Source organism: Adelges cooleyi, unplaced genomic scaffold (genome assembly GCF_023614345.1).
Source record: "Adelges cooleyi isolate 19-005CV unplaced genomic scaffold, UGA_ACOO_1.1 ACOO_flye_CR_arks_rails_tigmint_CR_PRNA_524, whole genome shotgun sequence".
Lineage (NCBI taxonomy): Eukaryota > Metazoa > Arthropoda > Insecta > Hemiptera > Adelgidae > Adelges > Adelges cooleyi.
Genome location: NW_026096213.1, coordinates 110,316 through 127,113, shown reverse-complemented (window position 1 = coordinate 127,113; position 16,798 = coordinate 110,316). Strand labels below are relative to the sequence as shown.

General features: G+C 28.8%; 1 protein-coding gene across 1 annotated transcript; it reads left to right on the top strand.

Annotated features, from left to right (window-relative positions):
- The first annotated feature begins 15 nt into the window (after positions 1 to 15).
- Positions 16 to 6,186, top strand: LOC126842486 (uncharacterized). Its single transcript, XM_050579498.1, has 10 exons — positions 16 to 173; positions 2,009 to 2,079; positions 2,263 to 2,313; positions 2,918 to 2,968; positions 3,289 to 3,469; positions 3,551 to 3,609; positions 5,293 to 5,449; positions 5,523 to 5,593; positions 5,705 to 5,888; positions 5,969 to 6,186. The coding sequence occupies exons 1-10, from the start codon at positions 71 to 73 to the stop codon at positions 6,184 to 6,186; spliced, it is 1,146 nt and encodes a 381-aa protein (XP_050435455.1). The 5' UTR covers positions 16 to 70.
- Positions 6,187 to 16,798: the final 10,612 nt, after the last annotated feature.

Below are 16,798 nucleotides of genomic sequence, written 5' to 3'. Positions count from 1 at the left end.
TTTATTTCAGAGCATGGGATTGAACAGTGTTCAATTAAAACAGTTTAAAAACCATTATGAAAATCACAAAATGTGTACCGGTGGAGTTGGCGAAGAGGAAATTGAACAAGTCGTGAAAGAAACCTTTGGAATAGAATGGAAAAAATCTGATATTTATTTTAGATACGGCTCAGGTAACATGTTGCTAAACAATTATATTTTCTATCGGTTCACTCTCGGACAATTTAAGTCTACCGTTATGATCTTTAAGTCCAAATCCTTTAAGATGCAACTCTAAAAATCACAAATTTTATTTTGTTAGTATTTTAGGGGGTACAAGTTGAAATAGTTAATTGCTGTAGAGCTCTCACCATAGGCGGACTTAGGGGTGGGCTAAAGAGGCATTAGCCCCCCCAAAATGTGATTTAGCCCGCCCAAACCCAATTGGCTTTTTTATTTCACTAAAATTTTTATTTAATTTTCTATTACCTGAATAAGTATAAAAAACATTTTTTTTTCAAATGTGCCTTTTTTTATATATATTTTTAATACTTAGGTTTTTTTAGACTAGTTATGTAACGTTTGATTGAGGTTTACGTGTCATTTTACACAAGACAACTTCTAATGTTTTATTATTCTGGCGGCTAACCGCCAACCGTCTGGTGGCAAGACCTATTGGGAGGGTGGGGTGAAGGATTGTTATTGTCATTGTAGACTACTTTTCCACAGCTTAGTATAAACAAATACAAAATATAAACATTATTATATATATATATATATATATATATATATATATATATATATAATATATATATATATATATATAACTTATCGCAGATATTATAAAAATTGTTGAAAACCCATGGTAAAATTAATTTTTTTAAATTTTTTTTATGTTAAAACATTTTGGGGTATATGCCATGCTAAAAAATATAACCAATTAATTGTCTGTTCTACTGACAAATAGTACAGATAGTGTTTTTAATACATCAAAAATAGTTCGGTTTGTTTTGGCAAGTGAAGCTTGTTATATACGTAAGTTGAATTATAATTACTATAGTAAATTAAAACAACAATTTTACAGTAGGTATTATTTTAAAGAATAAATGTTTAAGATAACTCTTAGAAGTCAAATTTTAACATAAATATTTAATTCATCAATTAAGTATAGTGAAACCAAAAACTGGTTTGTTATGTAATAATTTGTGTGTTATTTGCTTTTTAATAGATAGATATTAATAGATATTATTTCAAAGACATCTTTGTGTGATATTTAAATTAAATATCATATTTTTCGTTATTTAAATCTTTTCTTAGCTGACAATTACCACTAATAACAATATAAAATATGTTTTTTTTATAATAGAGAACTATAAATTAATATTATCAGATAAAACGAGAAAAGAAAAAAGGGACGATAATTGTGGGTGGAAAAAAATATCACGTCAATAATATATCAAGTTCACGCCATACTTTTCCATTGACCTTAAGGGGAACGGAACGGGCTATTAAATAAAAGACAAATATTTGATAAAAAGTGGTCTAGTAGCCTATTAAAAACAAATTTAACATTCCAACTAATTTTAAGGCGTACAAATATTATTTTTTTTTAGGTATATAACTTTTTATATACGTTAAGTGGAAAATTTACGAAAAATAAAGATATTGTAGGCTACATTAGTGTCTAAATATTGTCTGGGACTTAAACCCCCCCCCCCCCAAAAAAAATCAACCCCTAAGTCCGCCTATGGCTCTCACCTCTCCGTACCTACTATGCTTTGATTCCATTAGGCCTCAACCCCACTGTATTAGTTAACTCGGATAAAATCACCTATGAATAATCGCTTTAATGATAATTTTATATAATGCACCTCACATAAATACTATCTTATTATGCTGGTTTAAACTGGTTTATTACTAGCCATTCACGATATTATTATTGATTATAATATATTGGACAAAATAACACTTTTACAACTAATTTATTAAAAATGAATGACTTCATTACAACTAATTAATTTGATTACAGATGAGCCTGATTCTATGAATTTATTCTATTTATTGGGTGCGTTGGCGGAAAAAAACAAGATCCCCGACCAGGTATTCAAGTTTTCAAATCAATTAGCTTATACTCTAAATTAAACATATCCAACTATTCGCAGATATTTAAATTTAATGTGTGGCGCTCCCATATGATTTTTTTATTATTCTTTTTCTTACTATTATTATAGTTATAAATCAGCTAAAAATGTAATATATTTATCAAATTATCTTATTATACAGGATGACAAAGAAAAAGACAACAAGATCCCCGACAGTATCATCATCGACGTGGTATTCAGGGTCTCAAATAAACTTAGCTTATACTTTAAATTAAATAAATACCAACCATTGACAAATATTGAAATAATTCAAATAATAGGGATCCAGTAGTGTTTTTTTTTTAGATAAAATGAATGTCTTATCTATAATAAAACATCCTATGAATTAAAGTTCAAAATGTGGAATACAGTTGTGTGGTATTAAATTGTATTATCTTAACAAGTAGTTGCTCAAAACTGGGTTTCGACCAGTCGAAAATTGCAGCAAGTTATTTGTCATTAGAAAAATGATTAACATATGTTATAACATATTAACATAAAACTTGAGTTCATAGGACTCTACACATTAGGGATGGTGTTTTATTTATTGAAAATGCAGTTTTGAAAAGTCCAAGATATTTTTAAAATAATGATTAGGTCATTGCTGTTATAAGAAATCACTCTGTATAAAAAATGTTTTTAGGTTGAAATACTCACGCCTTTAGAAGTATACTTCTAATTCAAATTTAATGTGCGGCGCTCCCATATGATTTTTTTATTATTCTTTTTCTTACTATTATTATAGTTATAAATCAGCTAAAAATGTAATATATTTATCAAATTATCTTATTATACAGGACGACAAAGAAAAAGACAACAAGATCCCCGACAGTATCATCATCGACGAGGTATTCAGGGTCTCAAATAAACTAGCTTATACTTTAAATTAAATAGATACCAACCATTGACAAATATTGAAATAATTCAAATAATAGGGATCCAGTAGTGTTTTTTTTTTAGATACAATTAATGTCTTATCTATAATAAAACATCCTATGAATTAAAGTTCAAAATGTGGAATACAGTTGTGTGGTATTAAATTGTATTGGTGTGGTAATGGTGTTTTATTTATTGAAAATGCAGTTTTAAAAAGTCCAAGATATTTTTAAAATAATTATTAGGTCATTGCTGTTATAAGAAATCACTCTGTATAAAAAAAGGTTTTCAGGGTGAAATACTTACGCCTTTAGAAGTATACTTTTACCTGGATGAGTTCATTGCATGCGCCATGTCTCATCGGCAACCGGGATATCTTACTCTTCAACAGCTATCGGAAGTCTTTAAGCATTGGACAACGATAAATAGTAGATTGAACGCAAAATCAAAAGAACTTGAAATCGAAAAAGGCGGTAATGCATATAAGCCGAGGAGGCGGTTCACCTCTTCCATGATGTAAAAATTGTTTTTTTTAAATTTTTTTTCAATTTTAGTTCGCTATGTAATAAACTCGGCCGACTTCTTGTTGATCATGTTGGAAATAAAACCAAAAGTAAGTACAATGCCCGTGCAAACAAAAAAGTTGGGGAATTATAATCTCTGTATACATTGAATATACAACTTTTAGTAGAATCTGCTTAAAATAAGTATTTTCCAAAAATAATTAAACAGGCGATTACGTCGTTTTATTTATTTTTAAATTATGTATAATACTTTAAAATAAAATTGGTTAACAATTTACAACTAAAAAAACAAAAATGTAAGTGAGTAGTAGTAGAAGCAGTAGTAATAGTAGTACACGAGGAAGTAAGAGATATTCAGTGTTCACAGATAAAAATAAACACCTATATCGAAACAAATGTAGTAATTTAATTTGATCGTTTTTCTATAAAAATGTATCGCAATAGTTACACTTATAATTAACAATATAATGAACGTACTTTCATTACCTGTTAACTGTTGAATCTCTCACACATAGCAACCTGGAAATGGACAGAAAAAAATAGTAAAAATTACTAAAAAGTAAAAGAGGGCCCATATATTCTGTTTTTGATTTTATGTTCTTAATTTATATTTTTCTAAATAATGCGAATTTTTTTTTTTTAATTTTTCAATCTTTTAGCACTTTTTATATTTTTGTATTATGATGTATTTTGCGAATTGGACCAGTCCCGTATATATATATTTATATATTTAAATGAATAAAAAATAATTTTACGTAAAGAAATATTTACCAATCAATTGTATCACATTTTATTTAAAAGGAAAATTAACTACATTATTAAATAATGTATAGATCTTTATATTTTGACTAAAAAGAAAATCGAGGGATTATTTAATTAAGTGCTTTATAAATTTATCAAATAACATTTCTTAATTAATTCGGACTTTGTTGAATAGAGCCCATGCTTTTCTTTTTGTCAAAAATTAAGAATTCAAAGACTTGAAACAATTAACGAAATTAAAATATATCACAATACAACAACATAAAAAGGACAAACATATTAAAACAATACAAAAAATACAAAATTCGCAATAATTAGAAAAATGTAAATTTACATATAGAACATAAAATCTAAAATTAAAAAGGTGGGTCCTCTTTTACTTTTTAGTTCACTTTTTTAATATGTTTTAGAAAAGCATGTCTTTAAAAAAAAGGTTTTTTTTAAATTTTTAAATTTTATTTTTCACTTGTCAGTTCTATTAAAGCTACTTAATAGTTAATAATTATTTAATTATTTTTGGAAGATTTAAAAGGAGCATGAAGTTTTAATGAAATAACCCCTATATTTGATCCCCCCTTCTCGGCATTTACGACCTGTATATCCAGGTTCTAATATTATGACGATTTTAAATTACAATTTTTTCCTATTAAACCCTTTTGCGTAGCCACTGTGAAGTTTTATGTAAACAACAAGCTGAAATTTTTCCATGTTTTTTAAGATGAGGAGTTCAATGATGTTTTGCTGGAGCGGCATTACAGCTTAGCTGATTCTTACAGTTAACATATGACACTTGAAAATGTCTTTCTTAAAATATCATACAAGTCATTTTGTAGTGTTTTTATTGCAGATTTAAGGTTGTTTTATAATTGTAAAAATATTGCTCAATCTAGATATGTGGACATTTGGGGATTTATTGTTTGAATAGACTTTTATCGATATGGATGGTGGGAGATATATAAACAATTACATTTTTTTTAAGCTTTTGTTAATGTTTTTTTCGTACATTGTAGGGCCGTGGTCTGACCCTGCCACAATTAAAAATGTTTGTTGCTTTGTACGAAGCACACAAGACATCCAATAGAATTAATGCTGAGGCAAGTAAACGAGTGTTCCAAAATCTTGGTATACAAATAGATGACTATTTGAAAAAGCTATTTAAATCCGACCGTAAGAATTATTTTTATACTATACTAGGTATGATAAGTGATTGGAAAACTGCTAATTATTTAAACTCGCACAGGACCCGCTGGAAAATTGTTGATGGATTTAATCATCGTTGCGGCAGAACGCAATACGGCGGTCAAGGATAATGTAATAGAGTTCATCATTTTTTTTTTTATAATTTCAAAGATCTCCACTGTTATGTTTTTTATACCTACTCAATAATAATTTCTTTAAATTTTGATATTAACGATTGCTTAGGAATTGATGGTGTTAAGTCCAAGCGAGGTCGTGTTTGCCATAAAAGAGTTCAATAAGATGAAAATCGACAACGATGGTTTAATGTCCCCTTATGAGTATGCCGGCTTCAAGGTAGAGTCAAGCACTATTTTAAAATCGAAGAAATGGTCGAAAGAAGTCATACAGTATTTAAGGAAATTAGATGGTGAAGTTATTTTAAACAGTGTGATAAAATTATGATCGTTGGTGATCGCCGGATAAAAAAAATTATTTTTCCTTTTTTAGATATTAAAACATTAAACGTAGCGGAATACATGGAAATTTTATTGTTCGTTGAAAAACATGTCGAAAGCAACCAAAAAGATGTCATATTCGAATTTAGATCCGATGACGATATGTATGGTAGCTTCGAGAACGACCACTTTATGACATACGGTAATGGTACCGATAGTGATAACGATTGTGATTTTACCATCGATGGTAAACGATGGTGTCAATATTGATGACTCACATTCTTAAGCAATATTATTTAGACATTTTCAATAACCATATTGTATATTTCAAGTATTTTTATGTGTGTATCAATTAAGATATTACGCACTTCGGTGTTTAATAAAAAAAAATGATTATCTGATTTCTAATTATTTTATATTTACAAACAAAATAAAGATATTGTTGTAGTTCAAAAAATTGAATTGTTTATCTAAAACTCTTTAGAATAGCCCAAAAATATATTTGGTTTTTTTTCTGTTATGAATTTGTTTAATTAAATTTTTACACTTAACAATTTACTTTTGAAAAAAGCACTTATAAATATCAATATATATTAGCTTCGATGTGGAGTTGAGAAGGTATTGGATTTACAATGATGTGTTTTTTTTTGTGGCATCGAAGCTTTCGAAAACGGTTAAATCACTTTTAAATTAAATTCCCTCCTTGAATTTTATCTATAAATTTAAAAAGGAAATAAAGATACTTTTGTAATTATGAAAATTAAATTGTTTATCTATAACTCTTTAGAATAGCCCTAAAATATACTTGGTTTTTTTTCTGCAATGAATTTTTGTAATTAAATGTTTACACTAAACAATTTATTTTTGAAAAAAACACTTAAAAAGTATCAATAAATATTAGCTTCGATGCGGAGTTGAGAAGGTATTGGATTTACAATGATGTGGTTTTTTTTTGTGGGGCATCGAAGCTTTTAAAAACGGTAAAATCACATTTAATATGAATACCCTCCTTGAACCTCTATGCTAATTTATAATTGAGCTTGGTTTAAACTGTACTAGTTTGGATTGCACTGGTTGAATTTGGTTAGCTTGATTTTTTTTCTCTTGAGTTCCTTAGTAACTGTCGCAGAACATACATACATATCCGTATACGGATAAAATTCTTATACGGTTTTGAACTTCTGATTAATCGCTAGACTTTTAAAGTAATTTTCAATTTGAAAGTGCTTTTATCATTTATAATTTCTGTAAAACTGTGACCTCCCCGTCCTCGATATGCTCTGACCTGACGTACTGGTTTTTAAGCTTCAATGCGGAGCAGCGTTGCTATTGGTTTTACGACGATGTGGCCTTTTTTTGTGTCTGTATACACTGTAACTTTTTTTATACTGGACCAATTCCCTCGAAGCGCAACTCTATAAATCACAAATTTCATCAAGTTTGTACTTGGGGGGAGGGAAGGGTGGCTTTATTCAACAAAGTCTAAATGTATTGAGTTAAGTATTATTTAATGTATTTGTCACACACTAATGTTGAACCAAATTTAACTTACAAAACAACTTGCAATATAAAACATTATCTCATAAATTAATAAGGGACTTTATTGAGTCACCCACGCTTGTTAAAAATTGTAGTTAATTTTCGGTTGTTTTCAAAGTAATTGACATTTTAAATAAAATGTGCCACAATTGATTGGTAAATAGTTCTTGCAGTAAAATGTAATTTTTTAGAAAAGCATGTTTTTAAAAATTTTTTTTTTTCTAAGTCAACTTCGGGTCAACAACATTGCGGAAACAAATAGTCTTATTATATTTACAAATAAGGAACAAAGCGTTTATTTGAAAGTGGTTTTATCACTTTAATTTATAATAATTTCTGTAAACCTGTGACCTCTCCGTCTCCTCGTTGCTTTGATTCCATTGTGCATATACTCTACTGTACTAGTCCTCTCGGATAAAATAACTTCCAAATTAATTCTTTGATGCTTATTTGTAAATACAGCACCTCAATGAAATACTCCCTTACTTTGCTGGTTTACACTATGTTTGCTTTGGACTGTACTAGATCGAAAATACTAATTACTGATTTGCATCGAAGCGTTTATTCAAAAAGTGATTTTATCAATTTCCGAATTAAAAATTCTAAGGCGTTAGATAAAGTTGATACATCAAAAGTGGTATTTGTTTAGAACTCGTATAACGTAGTTGTTAAGCTTTCACATAGTTTATATCTCCAATTGGAAAGCATTTGATCAGCAACCGACCATGTCAATATGTAAATATACTCTTAATCTATGATTTATTCATGGGTTAAGTTAATACTATTCATCATTCTCAAAAAAGAGAAACATTTTTGCGTTCTGAAAAACAGTGGTACGTTGCGTTAAAACTGTTAAAAATACAAACTGGAAAATTGATAGTAGTTGTCTAACAAGTTAGTTTTAACCGAAAAAGTACGTTCTATTGTATATTACTCATCGACATTTATGTATATTATGATCAATGAAATTAATTACGTTGCTCGTTGGTACAGAGGAAAAAAAACATATTATAGTAATGCAATAACTTCTCAAAATAGATGTTATATAATATTTTTCTAATAATGTTTGACACACGAAGACTAGTTAGCGGAACTTGCATGTAAATCAGTTTTGGAACGAGCATATAGAACAAATTTAATTAATAAATTAATCAATTTTTTGAGGTTCATATTATTTAGTTTCAAATAGTCTTGGTAGGTATATCAAGAAAATATTAAAATTTAAATTAAATATTCGGGAATTCTATTCTTTAGATAAAGTTTGTATTTGAATCGGGTTTTAATTCTATTGTTTTTTTTAAGCTCCAATAATGCATTTGCAAGGGTTGATTTCAACACTGGGTTGGGTTGCTTTACTTTGTTCTATAAACATTGTGTCGGTTACGACGAACAAACAACAAAAAATTGAACTTGCTAAAAAGTTAAACATGCTGGTGCATCATTCGGTATGGCGGTAGGTCCATGAATGACATTAAAATATCAATGAAATATCGCAGTGAAATCACGGATCCCATTTCTGCAATACTCGAAGCCATATCGTTGAACCAGGTGCCGGTCCACGAATCCAACATCTTGGAAAGACACAAGGAGATTTTGACTGTGCTCAGTTGTAAGTACGACCAGATTATTTTTAACTACAAGACACTCATAAGTAAATTTATATGGGTTTGCCAAAACGAAAAAAGTACTCTGACCCGCTGTAGAACTTTTCATGGATTTAATGGCCGCTGCGGCAGATCGCAATACGGCGGTCGAGGATAATGTAATAGCGTTCATCATTTTTTTTTTTTTATAATTTCAAAGATCTTCACTTTTATGTTTTTTATACCTACTCATCAGTAATAACTATATATTTTGATATAAACGATTGCTTAGGAATTGATAGTGTTAAGTCCAGGCGAGGTCGTATTTGCCGGTTTGGATTGTGCTTAGGTTAGACTTTGCTGGTTTACACTGTGCTCGTTTTTTTATGTTATGAAGTTATGGACATCTTATCGGCAGGGACTAAAAGGCCGATTTCATATTTTTGTTATCAAAATCGTATTATAAACAATTATATTTTTACTTTTTCATAATAAATCCATCTAATATTTTAATAGCTTAATCAAAAAACTTTTAGCCCCCATAGCAAAAATAGTAAATTTAATTATTTGTCATTGTTGATAATAATTATTTAAGTTCGAATATTAAACATTTTTTTTTAGTTGGTATCATGTTTTCAAAACGACGTGGGTATCTTTTTTAATATATATATATATATATTTTACATATATGTTTTTTTGTATTTTTCTCATTGTCACTAATAACAAGTAGGTATATTTTTTTGTACTAGTATAAGAAAAGTTGTTTTTTCGTAAACGTATTCCGTTTGGCTGTTTGAACTATTTCATTGTGCGTTAGTACTGTGTATTTACATAAATTGTAGCGACTACCACTATTTTGTACATTCATATTTTACCATTGGTTAAGCGTTTAGACTAATTTGATTTTTTATTTCATCCCTAAGGACATGTAACTACATGCTGTTAGCGTAATTATTAGTATACAACTAGCATTTTTAGTTTTAATTAAAATTCTCTTGTTTTACGAAAGTCAACGATTTATATTATTATAAGTATTTTTTTTTCACACATTATACTATTTTACAGTATTTTTCACAATACACCATTGAATTTCGCAATGCAAACAAAATATGAAAAACAACTGTTGTTTTTACAACACACGACCTTTTAAGTTATGACGATTAAGAACAGTTGTATTTTACAAAAACAATATTTTATAGTTTTACCTACTTTATATATTTTTTTTAAGATTTAAATAGCTGTGGTGCATACTTATCTGCACAACACACAAACGACACAACACGATATTATATTATGTTTTCTTTCAGTCGAAAACAAGTTGTTTAATTGTTTATACTTTTTTTCACCGGATCTTCGTTTAGTCGGTACTTCATTTACTTTCATACATGGAAACGTATTTAAAACACGATTTAAATTGAAGTTATTCGTTAAAATAAGATTTTTTCTTATTTCAATCTACAAATCGCCTTACACTAGTTTACTCAAAAACTACTTAAATATTTACAAAATAATGTTTGCACAATACTTTGTATTTTCCCTTCTTCTTCGAAAATTCGATACCGACATTTGATTGCTTAAAAAAAATTGTTATATTCATAATAATTTAAAATAATTATACGTAGTTAACTTACAAATTAACAGTTTATCATTATTCAGTAAAGAAATCAAACCTCTTTAAATCTTAAAGTTTAAATTTGTAGCACCACAATCCAAACATACAAATTTAATTGTTTGGTTTTAGAATACCAATTCCCAATGGAATTAATATTCACATTTATGAGTATTAATATAAACAGCTCATCTCTGTACGGTTACCAACTATTATGCATTTCATTAGTAATAATTTACATTTCATAATATTACTAGAACAGTGACAAAACGTACAAGCTACTGTTACTTGTTAGAATAAAACAATTGATGGTCACTTGGTCAGGCTAGTCATGACATTATAGGTGAAACTGTTAACGTTGTTGTAGTAGTGCATAATAAAAGATAAGATTAAGAGCAATATTATAGCTAGTATAATAGACTATAGATAAATTATCGAAACAAGAGTAGGATAATTAGCTTTCTATCAGTTGAATATCTCAAAAAGTAAAAGCCAAAACAGTCAGAAAAGTTAACTACTTCTTCGTCGAGAAAATCGAAAAAAAATCCCTATAAATTTACACAATTTTTAAAAATAGTCAAATCATGAACTATTTTCTTTTAGCTTCGATCCGATTACAAGACGCTATTGGTTTTATAATGGTATGCAAAGATTGTTTATTGGTGTACATTTTCTGGAATTTCAGTTGTTAAGGTCTTTGCAACACCAGTAGATCAGGGTTAATCGTATTTCTATAATAATTTAGTGTCATTGTTACCCATAAGTAGTAAAGAACAACAATTTTTTTCATCATTGTAAATTACTCTTCTGTATAATTTTATATATACTTTCATACACGGTAACGTATTGAAAACACGTTTAAAGTTGTGTTATTTATCGAAATAAGAAGAAAAGATATTATTTTGATGTGATGTTTTATATGCTTGTTCAAATTGTTAGGTACCTGTCAGTCATACACCATTGCTCTAAATAAGAAATACATCCAAAAACAACACCTTGACATCGACCTAGTTTTATTATCTAAAGTCTCCAAGTTTAAAACCATTTGATAATTATTATATTTTGAGGCCAATTATTTTTTATTTGAGCAATTATTAATGTAGGACATTTTTTAGTTTTCCGATTTTAAGTTTATAATTGTATAGAAAACATATTATATTTTAACACTTCTAGAAAACATTCCATCTCTTATGGAATACTTATAAATAAATAAAAATGTTTCGATAGTAAGACGGATCATACAAATCGTGTGATACAACATAAAAAACCTAATTTATTGTTATAAAATTGCCTTAAGTTATAATAATATTCCTGAAAACCTGTGACCTCCACCCAACTGTGTTTATCCATATAGCTTCGATTGGTTTAAGGCACCTAAAGATGTCTACATTCGGTCACAAATAGTTTTACTGCTTTATTTTTATATTTATATAAAACCTTTAAAAAACATTATGTGGTCTTATCATTGTTATTATTTTTCTAAAAATTTGTAGATTTACTTTCTTACATGGAAACGACTTGACAATTATAGCCTTTCATTATTTTAACAAACAAAAAGAGGTGTTGGTATTTGAAACAAAAGTTGCTATGAAAAAATTTGGAGGGGGGAGTAAAAAAAATTGAGATCACATTGTTTGAAAACCCCATGAAAAAAACATTAAACCCTGTGAGATACGATAGTGGCTCACCATAAAATGATTACCATGTATATATATATATATATATATACTATCATGATATATATATACAAATACAAATATTGCACGTAAATAGATGTTAATTTTCTGAGAAAATGAGTGTCTTACCTTAAATAAATCTCCCTATATAAAATACTAATTTATTATACAATACTTTTTTTTCGTATCTCCCTCCTTTCCACGAAAACTCGACACCAACTTTTGATTTTTAAAAGGTAACCCCTATGTTGAATTACATTTTTAATATATAATACTATTTTAAAAAATAAACATATTGCAAGCAATTCGTTTTAGAGTTATTAGCATTTATTTATTTATTCGTATGGCAGTACTAGACGCATTAGAAGTAATAGACGTGCGTTCAAATATTTTTCAGTCGTCCAGCACTATTTGAGAGACGCTAAAGCGAATGTCCTGACAGTCGTATATCCAAATTCCGCTAAGAATATTTGAATGATGTGAAATGGTCTACTGATAACAAGATGATATCCGACGCCTGTTTTGATCATTTAGCTGTAGTCGTAGCAGACTTAGGGGCGGTTTTGCTTAAATACCGGCCAGAACAATGTGAAATCCAGACGTGACCACATCAGCCCACAGCACACACATTAATAACAACAAAATGTGCTACTTAAAAACAATTTTAGCTTCGATGCAGAGCGGCGAAGGTATTGGTTTTACTCTGATGTGGGCATTTTTTTATCTGTATACACTGTAACTTTTTTAATACTGGACCAATTACAAACATGGTGTATCAGATGTGAGAAACGAACAAACGCTAATAACTGTCGGTTGGTAACATCGACCCGTATTAGGTTAGGTAAGGACCCAACGGTCGGTATCGTAATATTGTGTTTACTAGTAGGGAGGTTGTAAACGAGTTGGTTCGGTTGACCATTGAGCTTAGAGTGGAATCTTGCATAGTAGATTATGGCAGTTTAGTGAGCTGTTTTGGCGTTTAAGTCTGAACAATTTCTTCGATTAATGCAAACGCGACTATTTATGTATTATAAAAATAAAAATAATAATAATCCAACTTATTAAAAGACTACGGCTCATTTAAATTATATTATAAGCTTCAAAGTCCAATCAAATTGTATTTTACTAAAAAACAAAAAAAAGATTAACATAAATGTCTAAATTACTATTCATACAAGTTGCTATAAGATATTGCCAAATCACCCCTCCCTAAAATCCTCTTACCGAAGGGGGAAAAATTACAATAACATTGTATTACAAAAAAAACCAAAAACAATTCACGTAAATTGTTTTTTTTATTATTCTAGAAAATCGTCAGTAAGTCGGGTTGGCCATGAATTTCATAAGACCTTGAATTTGTCGATTCGTATATTTCAATTTATGTAAACAGTGGAAACGGGAACGCACACCGAATAACCCAAGGGTTTTTCTATAGTAAAAAAATTGTGTTTTCGATTTAATGCTTAGGCGAGAATTCGATAAATAATACTTCCACAGAAAATCGTACATATAAATCTTTATTTACTTTTGAACTCGGTCTAACTTTTGAAACACATGCGCCAATATGCGTAATTATACAAAATCCTCACTCTCTAACAATTGTTAAAATAATTTATACCCCTATGCAATGGTCTTATTATTAATGACTTATTGGTTCGTATTGTCCTAAAACAGAACCCCTAATTTGTTGAAAATTGTCCACCATCTTTTATGGTCTCTGCCGCTTTAAATATTTTCAAATTGAGCGGAACACAAAGCAGCAATAGGTATTTTAAAATTTATAAAAAAAATTGTATTGAACTCAAACCGAATGTTTTCGTCATGGTTTAAAGATAGAATTAGTACGCTTTAGAATAATTGCAGTTTTGTAGTATTTATTTTTTGAAAATATTATTGGTTATCATATTTTATGATATTATAAAAATACTAAACATTAACCTTTTATTTTATTATTTTCCATAAGCCTATCAACTTTTAAAAACTTAAATAGTAATTTGAGTACATATTTAATTTACTATTTAAACTGAGAATTATTTTCTGAATAGTATACCGGTCGATAACCAGTTATGGCTAATTACTTTGGGAGTTATTAAACATTGAAATTTAAGACGGGAGGAAGGGTGGAGTGAAATATTATTTTTTCTGCTGACACTACGCTTCTGTAAAAATACTTTTAAAAAAAAATAGAAAAGGTAAATGTTTAGTAATAGTTTTATAATATTGTAAAATAACACCAACTTAAGTGTCTCCAATTATTATAAAAGCTACAAAAATGCTATTATTTAAAGAGAAAACTAGTGTCCTGTCCTTAATGAATCAATCAATTTTCTAGTGTATTTTGATTTATCGAAAATAGTAGAATAACATGTTTTTGTAATATACTCGAAGGTGCACGTGTATTAATATTGGGTGTTTGCTTTACAACGATTTATCATTTTGTTTTCTTTATCGATGAGCAAAATGTAGGCATAAGAAACGAATTTAGCAAAATAACGACCGGAAAGGCATACAACTTTTCCTAAGGGTCTAAAAAGTTCTTTTAGTTCCTGGCGTGCAAATTGTAAAATTTGTTATCTACATTTCCTTTTTTGAATGTAATGGTATATCAGATCAAAATTGTCTTTATCATAATTATATAGGTAGATGAAAAAAAAAGGGTTATGGGAACAAATGCCCTCGTGTCCGGCCTGACATGAATTGATGTTTAACCCAACCAACGTTTCTGTAATAAATTTCTTGGTTTTTTCGGTTAAAAAAAAATATATAAAATACTGCTACAGTTTTTTATACATAAGCATAATAAATCAACACTGTCTCATTTCGATTTGAGGCGTTTTAACTTTCAACATGATAATAATTCTTAACCAGATGACACTGTTGAAATAATAACAAACTGCCATATTTTGTCTTGTAGCAATATATTATAATCTAAAAAGAAAAACAAAATTGCCACATTTCTCATTACGGCTTATAAAATATTTAAAATGGTAAACTGGCACAACAAACAAATTTGGCAGTTTGGTTGGTTAAAACCCATTGCTAAACCTCAAATTGTGGTGTCTGGCTGAGATTTATCTAAGTAGCATAAAATTAAAATATGAAGCACGGGGTTACAAAAAAATAATTGAAAACTATTAAAATTAAAGCTTTCAAAGTTAAAATTAACCATTTGGGAGCAGGTTAAATCTTTAAGTTATATTTCCACAGCACTTGAGTTGTGGCAGTCTTGCTCCAAGGGTGTGACATGATTCCTACTAATTATATGCAATAGTTAATTTTAAGTGTATTGTCTTTACAGTGCTTTTATCAATACCTATTTATATTTTTAATATATATAATGTACTATCGGCGGTAATATCACATTAACAATTTTATGCATTTTTTCCCAAAGTGATTTTATCAACTAGGAATTGTTTTTGTGATTAGTTTGCACTGTGAATGAGCTTTAGTGACTGGAATGATGCTATTGTTTTTAATTCTTTCGGTTTTTTTCCCTCTAATCGTAATTCATTTTTATCACAATTGTTGCTATTTAAATGAATTTTTTAAACAGTTATTGTCTGATAAATATGAATATAATTTTTAGACAGGTTCAAATATTTGTTTTTTTTGTCTGCACAAGAAAAGTGGGTACATCTCGGTGAAAACAATTATATTTTGGCTAGTCGCAATTGTATACTTCATTATCTATTTAAATAACACTAAAAGATGGACTATTTTTTTCAAATTAAGCATTACTTAGTACATTTTTAAGACACGTGGTTCTAACTACTGGCGATTAGAAGCATATGAAAAGACGTTCGAGACTATAGGTATAGTCAAGTTTTGACTAATTAAAAAAGAAAGTGATCTTTCCTTAGAATTTAGGGAGGAATTTCGTTTTTATGGTTGTAAGTTTGTAGATTTCAATGATGTAGGTTTTTTTTGTGTCTGTATATGCATTGTATCTTTTTTAATACTGGATCAATTCCTTCGAGTAGCAACTCTATAAATCGCAAATGTTATCTAGTTGGCAATTTAAGGGAGTAAAAATTGAAAAATTTCACTTCTTTACAGTTAAAATTTAAAAAAAATACCATACTAGTTTTTAAGTTTCAACTTTTACTGGCTATAATTTCGAGAAAAATGGTCAATTCGAGTAGAAATTTCTAGAGAGGAATATTTAATTGAGATTTAAATTTAAGATAGATCCATTTCCCACCCCCTTGCGATGGGATGCAAGTTGTTTTTTGGGTTTTTAGTACCTTTTGGTTAAACATTTTTTTGGAGTTAGAACTCTTATGTAAATATAACATGTTAAATCTTAAAAAAAAAAAAAATTCAAATCATTCCAATATTCTTATGGATACTACTTAGAGTAGCCCCAGTAAGTTTTGAGTGCTCAAGTACCAGTTTAAGGTTTTAATTAATTTTTTAAAAAGTGAATTTATCACATTCAATCAGCTCGGCCCAACTCGAGTGCCGACCCAAATTGG